General features: G+C 40.9%; 1 protein-coding gene across 2 annotated transcripts in view; it reads right to left on the bottom strand.

Moving 5' to 3' along the window:
• Positions 1 to 2,742: 2,742 nt before the first annotated feature.
• Positions 2,743 to 11,551, bottom strand: part of MTMR3 (myotubularin related protein 3) — a 100,144-nt gene continuing 91,335 nt past the window's right edge. For both annotated transcript variants that reach the window (XM_068240427.1, XM_068240435.1), the window contains one exon: positions 2,743 to 6,057. In XM_068240427.1, coding sequence (XP_068096528.1) covers positions 5,901 to 6,057 — 157 coding nt within the window. In that variant the 3' untranslated portion in view covers positions 2,743 to 5,900. The remainder of the gene's footprint in view (positions 6,058 to 11,551) is intronic.

Below are 11,551 nucleotides of genomic sequence, written 5' to 3'. Positions count from 1 at the left end.
TGCCAGTGTATAAGTGGATGGGTGTGTGACGTCATATGCGCCTATGTATACGCTGACAACCATGTTGTGTGCATTTGTGGATGGAGCTAGCGGCAGATACAGACATCGCCCACATATATGCTGGCAACCACGTGGGGCATGTATTTGGATGGAGCCAGTAGCAGACTGATGCATGGGCACCTTAAACTCCACGGATGGCCATTTTACACGCAGACAAAAATAAGCTAAAATGCGGTTTGTCGTTAGCCCTTGCAATAGAGGGCTGAACTTTCCAACAAAAGGAGAAATTTCACTTAGGATAAAGAAGCGGACTGCTATAGGCAACAATTGTTCCTTCCAACCAGCAGGTAAATGAGTGATGATTCCAGAGATGGACAGATAATTAAAGTAACATTGAAGCGGAAAAAAAATTGATATAATGAATTGGTTGTGTAGTACAGATAATTACTAGAACATTAGTAGCAAAGAAAATGTTCTCATTTTTATTTTATTTTCAGTCATATAGTTGCAGATTACACACTACTCAGCATTCTAAATTATTTTACAGAGCAGGCTAGTGAACTTTTGAACCCTTCTCTGCAGAGAAAAAGAAAATACATTTACAGACACTTGAGATAATAAGCTTCAGAAGACAGGGCTCCCTGCAACTTTAAAAGTCCTAGAGCTTAATGGCTCTTTTGCATAGATAACTGGAGTTTCTTAACTCTTCCTGTACTGGAAACAATATTAGACTTATGTCTCTGCTCCTAATGTTTTATTTCTTAGCTGTACTACACATACAAATCATATCATATTTTTTTCTTCTCTTTAGTGTCTTTAAGCAGGTCTCCATCAATGCTAAAAGCTTTATTACATATAGGCTGTACAAAGCACCTATATCTCTGAACCATGCACGTTGTCAGGGCAGCTCCAGGATTTCTTTTGCCTTTGATAGAATGGAGAAGATTTTCAGGTTTCATTTATGCCCAACTTTCCTTTAGGTATATATTTTCCCTTTCTTCTTGTCCAAGTGACAAATCGGAGAGAATAAGTAGCTAATGTGGACTAAGAGAGCACCAACTTTTTTTTTTTTTTTTTTTTTTCAAAAGGTTAAAATGTTTTTCAAGTTCTCATGACCATCTGTCTACTTGGCTGAGAAGGGACTTTCACTTGATAGGTGTCCAGATCATTATCAACTTTGAAGAAGTGTAAATTTAATCACCTTTCACAATGATTTTTATAGGTGAAATGCAGCCGATTTTCTTATAGAAGAATGAAGCAGAAAGGCAAACCAGGTCAAATTTCCACTCTACTCCACAGTCTTCAGAGACCAAGCTCTGAGTGGTGATGCCAAGAATCACACAGGGCCACCAAACTCTAGAACAGTGAAATAAATGGAAACTGCACAGCACTGTCTACATGTTATGCTTGCTGAAGCAGTCAAGTCTGGACTCTTATCTTGCTACTACTTTACTTTTTGCACCCAGTGGTGTGCAGCTTCCATTTAAAGCTAGAACTCAGAAGGGCTGTGTGCTCCTGCAAAACACCAGAAAGTAAAGCAGGACTCCAGAATGACCATGTTCCCATGCATCACATCAAAGGGTATATAGCTAGGCCTTGTGCCCATACATCACACAAAAGCAGGAAGCCAGCAGGCCACGCCCATCATACAAGAGGGTAAAGCAGGAAGCCAGCAGGTTATGTGCCCGTACGTCATACAAGAGGGTAAAGCAGGAAGCCAGCAGGCCACATCCATCATACAAGAGGGTAAAGCAGGAAGCCAGCAGGTTATGTGCCCGTACATCATACCAGAGGGTAAAGCAAGAAGCCAGCAGGCCACATCCATCATACAAGAGGGTAAAGCAGGAAGCCAGCAGGCAATGTGCCTGCACGTCATACCAGGGGGTAAAACAGGAAGCGAGCAGGCCACATGTTCGTGCATCACACCAGAGAGTAAAGCGGGAAGCCAACAGGCCACATGCCTGTACATCACACCAGAGGGTAAAGCCGAAAGCCAGCAGGCCACGTGCCTGTACATCACACCGGAGGGTAAAGAAGCGTATGTTCCCATGCATCACACAGAGTAAGGCAAGAAGCTATAATGGCCATGTGGCCCAGCATTATGCAGAAGCCTAAGGGCCTGTTCAGACTATGCGCGTTCCTAGCCGTTTTCAGGGAACACGTACGGGTACCAAAAACGCATAGAAACGGCTCCTAATGCTTTTGAATGGGCTAGTTCACATGTATGCGTATGAGACGCATACGTTTCTTATCCGCATTGCTGCATGCAGTTCTGTGCGTCATGCACAGAAACGGACGCAATGAAAGTCTATGGACGCGTATCAAAAACGCGTACTATTGCGTTTTTAGAGTACGTTTTCCTCTGCGGTTCCCATAATTCTTTTTTTCCCCTGGGTCACTGTGTGCAAAACGCAATAGAAAACGCATTTGAACGCAAGAAAAACGCATGCGTTTTTCAACTTGCGTTTCTTTGAATTTATACGCGTTCTACAAACGCTGACAGTCTGAACAGGCCCTAATTATGAACATAGCTTGGAATGTAAAGATTAGATTGTCCAACATATTCCTGAGCAGAATAATCACCACAGCTATAGCCATTCCTCTAATTACTTCACTTCAAACAGTACCATGTCAGCTGTCCTTTATTTCACTTTTATTTAGATAGTTAACAATACTAAAATGAATTAACTCTTGCTTTGACACAAAAAAAAAAAAGAAAAAAATAGAAGCTCTTTATCTGCCTCAACAGAAAGGAGAGTTTTATATATATTTATATATATGTACACACAATCTATGTAGTAACAAAGTAATCTTTACGGAGAACAGAGAAGTGAAAAAGGTGGAAAGTGCTTAAGTGACCAGAGTGTGAGGGACATTGGCAGATTGGCTAAGCTTCGCTAGGTGTAATCTAGCCCTATGAAGAATGCTGTTGGGAACAGTGGATTTGGACTGAGCTTGGCAGCATTCATCAGTTAATAAAAACTTTTAGCAACAGGTGGAGGTATATTCTTTATTGTACTTCACAAACACAACCTTTATTCACTAACAATATGAATGGTGACCTCTAGAGCCAGATTAGAATGTCTTTTTCTCTCAGAGAAAATTACCCATAATTCATAGTCTGGCTGCCCAATCATTAACCCATACAGCCTGTGCTTTCATGAGAAGTCACGCTCTATGCTGTTTCTATCCTATAGGCCGCTGTCAATTTAAGACGTATGCGGCTAAAATGTCACATGCCATCAATTCACCTTAATGCACCATTGTATTTTAAATGCTTGCTACTATGCTTTAAGTTTAACATATCCTACGTCCTCATGGAGAACCTAAAATGGTCTAATTCTCAGACCAGTGCACTTTTATGGTCTCTTGTCCAACTGCACATTGTCTGGTCATTCATAGCCCTGTGTTTGCAGAGGGGCAGCTACCCTGCAGTAGACAATAAAAATAATTATCTTACTGTCCACTCAATAGTTCACTAGCCCCTCCCCATCACCTGCAGGAGCCTCCCAGGGCACAGCACTACGCAGGCTTGCTTAGAGTTGGGAGAGGGCCAGGAAAATAAATAAATTTACAAAAATAATGAAGTGCAAAACAAAATGTCCTTAATACATCCCCTACATTGTGTCACATTTGAACCTTTGCAAATACTTTTAACAAGGGGTCATTCATGAAAATAAAAATCCAGAAACATGTAAGTTCTGCATCAGATAAAAGAAAGATTTATTGATTGCAACCCAAGAGCTAGGTGGGTAGAAAAACATAATTAGGTTAAGGGTTGCTTAACGTAAGAAGTACTCTTCAATGAAATAACTTATACTTAGCATTCTGTGGAGCCAGTTTTTAAAAGTGCTTAAAATTTTGTCTGCAGCATTAACACTGACGCTCCGCAGGATAGCACACTAACTGAGAAAAAGGGGCAAAAGATCAACAGCTTATCATTAAAACTTCCACTCGGGTAATACTTGCAACTGCTAGCTTAGAAAAGAAGCTGAAGAGGTAAAGTATTAAAAGTGAGAAGACCCACAAAATGACCCTGCAAACCCATAAAGATTGATTCCAAGGCAAGAAGGCTTCCTAAAGCCTCTAACACATGCAGTCTGCTGTAGCTGTTGGATGAGCCAATGGCTTAATTTGAACTAATGTTTTAAGTCACTAAGTGCTTTTTGGTCAATACAGAGATAGGTTTTAGTCTGTAAGACCGTAGACAGTTTGTATTTGTACTGCCTTTCAGAACGGTCCTGAGCCGCCACTCAACAAGCAGGGATGAGGTTAAGCCTGCTACTGTATATAAGAGATGGACTATAGCACTAAAAATAGCTCTTACGGTTTGTTAATGGGTCTCAAAAACTAAGCCATTACTCCATCACTATGGACCTTTTTCACTTTCCAGAAAAAGTGCCAGCATGTTTTAGTAGAAGGAAATGTGTGTGGGTGCATCAGGAGATTGTGCACTACACTGTCCAGTCTGAATACACACTAAACATGTGCACAGCCAGTTCGTTTTCCGGATCGATGAGAATGAATTCTATTTGCCTGGCTGCTAAAGCTTTGCCTCAAAAGATGGTGAAAAAGGCTCATAGCGGCAAATAAAAATATTAAAAAAAAACAGCTGATTGGGACTAGTTTGTTATCCCCTTCTTCCTGTCAACCGAACAGACATGTTTTCAAATGGAATCTCAAAAAAATTACAATTTTATAACATACTTGCAGGTAAAGAAAAGATCCTTGGATGGAGATGAGGTGTGAGAAATGCTCTGCATTACACAACCCAGTTCAGAAAACCTCTGGCTGCCACGTTTAAGTCTTCCATCTCACACCGCTATCCAGAACTAGTTGTATGTAGCCTAGAGATTTACTAACAGCTAGTAAGCTGCAGCATTAGGCAGATTGAGACAAACTTTACAGCAGGAATTTTCTGGCTTTGGGGTACAAAGTGGGAGTGTACAGAATGCCACCCACCTCATCTATCCTACAGCTGCATGTATAAGCGTAAAATGTGCTAAAGCTATGTAAATTGTTTTGCCCATTCCAGTTTGCAATCGGGCTCGGCAGCAATCATGTGGGCTTTGTCACATGGGCTAATCAGAACACAAGATAGATGGGAACTGGCCATATTCACTTCCATTACTAGCTGAAGTAATGTTATCAGGTATTGGCAACAAAATGCAGATAGAAGCATTGTACTCATAAGATTTAAATGGTACGGGCCATTCCCAGCTATGGATGTGTTGCTAATGAGGAAATGCCCTGTGTGGCATGAGCCTATGTTTACAAGCCCTGTCCAGCCCCAATTGGGGAAATAGTGATCAGTCAATTCCTTTGCAGAGGATGCCCATCTTTCTACACCCTTCTGGCCTCCACCCTCACCCCTCCTCCATAGGAATGAACATTTGCAGCTGGCCAAGCAGTGTGTTCCTAGTTATGTGCTGATCTTCTGTGTGCAACACCAATTGTAGTCAGATCATGCCTTGAATGTCTGACTACCACCTAAAGGCTGCACTCAGCTTTAGCCACAGATCTCTTCCTCCAGTTCTTCGGTATCATTCCCTTCCATACACAGGAGTTTCATGATGTGGAAGAATAGTGCAGATACATATTTCACCCATGAATGAGTGCACTGCACTGAAAGATTGCAGTGCTCCCTCTTTCAGAAGAATGCTTTGATCCCCTGAAGCACCCTAGCCAAAGTAAAAAGCACAGGCTAAAAATGTCTGTCCAAGCCACAAATACTGCTCCTACACGAACAGAAAGTAAGGTATGTAAAATGGAGTAGATATGTGGGGCAGTCACTTAGAAGGGGAGTTTTTTTTTTCCATATGCCATCTTCAACCTGCTCCTCCAGCAGATTCAACAGAGGCAAGATAAACCTCACTCATTCTTCACGGAAGGATGATTGCCTAGTTAGAAGTAGCTGTGATGGGATTTTCCAGTTCCAGGCTGGAGTGAAGATTGCTGTAGCACAACTTGCACACCCGACTTGGCTCAAACAACTGCTGGCTTGGAACAGGGAGCTTCTGATTACAACAGCTTGAGCAGAAGACATTTCCACAATTCCTTTCACAAAGAAAGAGAGAGAGAGAGAAAAAAAAAAAAAAAACTTAAAATCTGATCATGTTAAGTTCTTGGTCAGCAAATGAATCATCTTATGGTAGGAAAACACAAAATGAGTAACCTGCTTGTGGACTTCATAAATAAAATGTACATCAAACAGATTTATTTACTGGATTAAAATGGTCCTCCAGGCAAACATGAAAAAGGAAAAGTGCTAATCTCGCTGCCAGAATGGACTCCGTTACACAGGCCGGGGAAACAAAGACTGCACGTCTTTCCACAAAGCTACACTTGTTCCATATAGCAAAACAAAACTCCCAGCAAAGCCATTGGACAGACAAAAGAAGGCATAATACCATACTGTCCTTCAGTAATTGTAATTTTCGAGAAAAAAAAACCCAACCCTATAGCGGTGTCTTAAATTGCACTACACGTTACCATTCATGCTCCATGCAGTAGATAGAATACAGCTAAACCACTTTTACTATAATGAATCCTTTTCAATTCAGTACACTTTGCTAACTTTTGGAGCAAATTTTCAGCTATTGCATGGCAAAAACGTTTCCCACTGTGGAGAACAAGCAAGTAAGTTATCAGAGCGGGGTAGAAGTACAGAGTATGAGGATGTTTAATCTTGTTGGAGTTAGGAAGGAGTTAATATCAGGGTTGACGTTTGGGGAGGAAGTAAGGGATAGGAGTAAGCAAAGGGTTTATAGGAAGGAGGTTAGGATTAGAAAATTCATCCTTTAGGGCCCACTATAACGTTTGCTGAATCGCAAAATTGCAAACCACTAGTGATTTTCAAATCTATAAGGTTTGCTTTTTAACATAGGAATCGCGGTAGGTCATTTCCACTACCGTGATTAATTTTTTACTTAATCGCGAACGCGCGGCGGAGCGATTACTGCCACGATTTTGCTATGCAGTGCATAGCATAGAAAAATTGCGATCGCAAACATTGGGAGATCGCCAGGTAATTTTTAACTTTTGCTGAATCGCAATCGCTAGCGTTCAGCGCGAACACTAGCGATTGCTAGTGGAAAAGGGCCCTAAGAACAGGAAACAATGTAGGGATTTCTGCAAAGGCCACGCAAGGAATAAAGCAATATGGCTTTTTCATTTTAAAAAACATCTAATGATACATCTTGACTGTACAATCTTACCACTTCTATGTAAAGTACACATTCAGAGTATATACACTCAAGTTTACCCTTCTACTACATACATTTTGGTAAAATTGTACAATCAATTAGTGGGCACCTAAAGGCAGGCAGGGGGTAGAGGTGGAAGGAAAGATTAGCCCTGATGACCACCTTAAGTTATGCATTCATCCAAAAGCATTTCAAACCCCCAGCATGCTTTTAAAATGTTCCCATTTCTAAACCTGTGATAACTTGCCATTAACCGATACACCCTAGAAATGAAATGGTATACTCTAGTGCAAACATTAGCAGCCATTTAGACTCTGCTACATTGCATATGCTGGTCACACACTGGGAGATGATCTGAAAGCTAAGTGGAAGATCACTGAATGATTGACTGTTGCAATGTGCAATAAAACCTCAACATTTTTATTTTGAGCAGCCAATCAGGTAATAAAGGGGGGGGGGGGGGGGCGCGCGGGGAATAGGATGCTTGCGGCACACAATAGCATGTTCAAACATCACGGTGAAAGTTACTGCTCTTCCTGTACATTTCCTTCGGTGTGAGAAAAGCAGCTTGTTGTGCTGTGTGAGGAGTCTGACAGTGAGTGAGGAGGGGGGAGGCAGGAAAGCAGCAGTATTTCATTTGACTTGCACACCAGAAGGGAGGAGGTGATATTGCTGTCCTGACTGAGGAGGAATTGAGTGGCTGTGGGGGTGAGCAGTTTGTTTGTCAAAGACTCACAGCCAGTGTGCAATTGTGTTGAGCTACAGCATGTCATGTAAGCACATTAAATGAAGCAGAGTAAATTGTTGTGTGCTGTGCGATCATTCAAAATAGGGGGAGGGGCGCATCTTCACAAGTTTGCCTCAGGCAGCAAAAAGTCTAGATCCGGCCCTGCTGGCGCAGAATATCTCTCAGATCAAACCTCTCAGTTCTCAGTGTGTGAACAGCATAACATGTCACCATAACTACAAAGGATTAAACAAAAGGAGTTCTGCCAAGTAAGTCCACATCTATGAATTTCAAGGTATTTCCCTGTTTGCCTGGAGTTGCACTTTGAAGAACAGATATTGGTTATAAATGAGGATTACACTTCAGACACAACAGTGAGCAAGCTAATAACCATGCAAAATAAAAAGTCACCCATGCATGGAGTTCAGCACACAACGCAGGACTCTACACAGAGCAGATCTGTTCCTAATATACTCTTGATAACTTTCAGACTTTCAATTAATAAATAAAACTAATCGACTTGTAAGTGCATTTCACTCTAAATTCATGTTAAAGATACCATTAAAACATCTTTTTTTTCCTTTGTTTAAACAAAAAGATGACCAAAACATTAGGTGTACTATAAAACGCAGAACGCCTAATGCCTCCTAAAATGAAGAAACATTTTAAGCAATGTAAATAGTTACCAGTTGCTTGATGAATAGACATTAGCCGTCTATGCAGCTTGCCAATGTAACCTGCTTCAACCAATGGCCAACATACTACTACAGCCTAGGCTAGACGTAGGGCAATTGGTTGGCATGTCCATTTGTCATGCTGCTATGCAAATAATAATGCGAGTTAGAATTGTCCAAATGATTGAGATAATCATGGTCTCAACATCAACCTGCTTAATATGGCCTTAAAAGGACAACTGAAGCGAGAGGGATATGGAGGCTGCCATAGTTATTTCCTTTTAAGAAATACCAGTTGCCTGGCTATCCTACTGATCCTCTGCTTCAAACACTTTTAGCCATAGACCCTGAACAAGCATGTAGCAGATCAGGTGTTTCTGACGTTGTCAGATCTGACAAGATTAGCCACATGCTTGTTTCTGGGGTTATTCAGACACCACTGCAGCCAAATAGACCAGCAGGCTAACAACTAACATTGTTTAATAAAAGGAAATAAATATCGCAGCCTCCACATTCTTCTCATTTCAGTTGTCCTTCAACCGATATCAGAAGAAGGATTCAATATTTACATTTCCTTTACTCTCCATATGGCTCTTTACTTCAAATATAATAAAACAAATGTGTATCTCTTGCAGATATGACACCTATACATAATGTAGTTTGGTTGCATGTGTCATTTGTCTAGCCATGTAGGTATGCTTATTTATAGAGCTGAACTTAAATTCTGACTTCATGCACTAATTTCTATGTATCAGAACTCAAGCTCATTCAACCCAGAAGCTGCTAATCAGTAATCTGGCAGAAGTTTCCACAAATGTCACCTGGTTTGATTGTCTCATCTCTAGTTACTATTAAAGAAATCCTGTTATGGGACTATGAAGGCCTTTACTAGACTGCCGAGTCTAAACATTTAGCATGATGGCAAAATGACAAATGGCATATTTTAAGAGATTAAGTACCAGCATCCATATTCCCTTAAGATTTTACACTACATATTTTAAATTAAAACCTAACATGAGAGGAATATAGAAGGAGCCATTGATGCCTACCCTTTACAAAAAAAACAACCCAAAAAAACCCTTCTTTTACTGCTTAGCTGATCCTCTGTCTCTGTTCGGGTTTGGCCATCAAGAATATCCAGGTTGCATACATGTAAAAAGGGTGCCAGGGATTGGTGACATTACCAAAATTCTACTGTTGGGCACTGAGTAATTCGATAGAATATTGGTATCTTTTAATGATATTATAACATTGCTAAACCTAACCCTATTTTAACCCTGCCTCTACTTGATGCCTAACTCAAACAAACTGACCCCTCACCACCACCAAAGTTCAAACTTGGATTGAAGCAAATGGGAAAACTGCCATTTGCTCTGACGAATCAGTCTTAAAGGGAAGGTTCAAGCAAAATAAAAAAAATTAGTTTCACTTACCTGGGGCTTCTACCAGCCCCATGCAGCCATCCTGTGCCCTCGCAGTCACTCACTGCTGCTCCAGTCCCCCGGCTGGCAGCTTGCCGACCTCGGAGGTCAGCGGGCCGCATTGCGTAAATTTTTACGCATTCCTGCTAGTGCAGGAACATTAACACATACATTTTTACGCATTACTGGTTCAATGTGTAAATTTTTACGCATTGAACCAGTAATGCGTAAAAATGTATGTGTTAATGTTCCGACACTAGCGGGAATGCGTAAAAAATGTACGCAATGCGGCCCGCCGACCTCCGAGGTCGGCAAGCTGCCAGCGGGGGACTGGAGCAGCAGTGAGTGACTGCGAGGGCACAGGATGGCTGCATGGGGCTGGTAGAAGCCCCAGGTAAGTGAAACTAATTTTTTTTATTTTGCTTGTACCTTCCCTTTAAATGAACTTGGATCCACACATGTTATTAGGGTTGATCATGTTCATGAATGGTTTCCGTGCAGACGGTCTCCATATGGTAATACCTGTCTGTTTTTACAACAGTGCAGCCTGAGAAGCCAAAGGCTTCCTAGTCTTTTGCTACCCATACCAACTTTTTTGAAATGTGTTCCTGGTATACAATTTGAAGGAAGCAAATATTTTCCATAAAAATTTCTCAGTTTCAGTATCTGAAATGTTCTCTTTATACTATTTACCTTAAAGGAGTCTAAATATTGTCACTTCGCTTTAAATGTGTAGAAAAAAAATCTTGTGATCCGGTTTTCAAATACATCAAATAGGGCTGCCAATTCAAACAAAGGACAGTAAGGCCACATATGGAGTAGTCGTATGGTCCCCAAAGCTGTCACTGAAATGGGAGATATTCCCACAGATGGAATTGGTTTTTAATCTAAACATTGCCCCCTACTGGGCGAGACTTATTACTGAGGACCTGTCAGTATTCAGTAAACAAAGCACTTATAAGGCTAGATTGTCCTTATATACTGCAGACTTCTGGAAAAAAAATGAGCAGTATAATGCTCCTCACAAAAAAAGAAAAAAAAGAATATGTACAAGTGAGTGTTCTCTTCTGAAGCACAGCCTGAAATTTTAGCAATACATCCACTGAAACTCCAAAACAATACAGTACTAAGTTCAGAGCGGGACATGCATTTTGATGAAAGCCATGCAAACAGGTTACTGTGCAATTAAGAGAGCTTCTAGATAATTTCCAGTGAACATATATTTTGAATTATTGTAGTAATGTGTACTTTACATGCTACCTGTACACTTTAATGACTGAATTGTGTATGTGGACTGTAGATTCTGCCTCTAGTAGCAACTGTCAGTCAAGTAACGGTTGAGATAAAATCTCTTAGAGGAGGTGATTTACTAGGGACTGCATTGCACTTACATTTTCAGTTGTAAGACACCTTTAGTAAATCTCTAGCACCACTGTTAATGTTATCTAATGGAGTTGCAACTATATAAACAACTATGGGTGGTCAATGAGATGCAAATAATTCTGGGTTGATGCAAGATTATGC

Source organism: Hyperolius riggenbachi, chromosome 1, assembly GCF_040937935.1.
Source record: "Hyperolius riggenbachi isolate aHypRig1 chromosome 1, aHypRig1.pri, whole genome shotgun sequence".
In the NCBI taxonomy this organism is placed as follows: Eukaryota; Metazoa; Chordata; class Amphibia; order Anura; family Hyperoliidae; genus Hyperolius; species Hyperolius riggenbachi.
The sequence above is the reverse complement of the archived record's forward strand: the minus strand, read 5'-3'. Positions and strand labels throughout refer to the sequence as shown.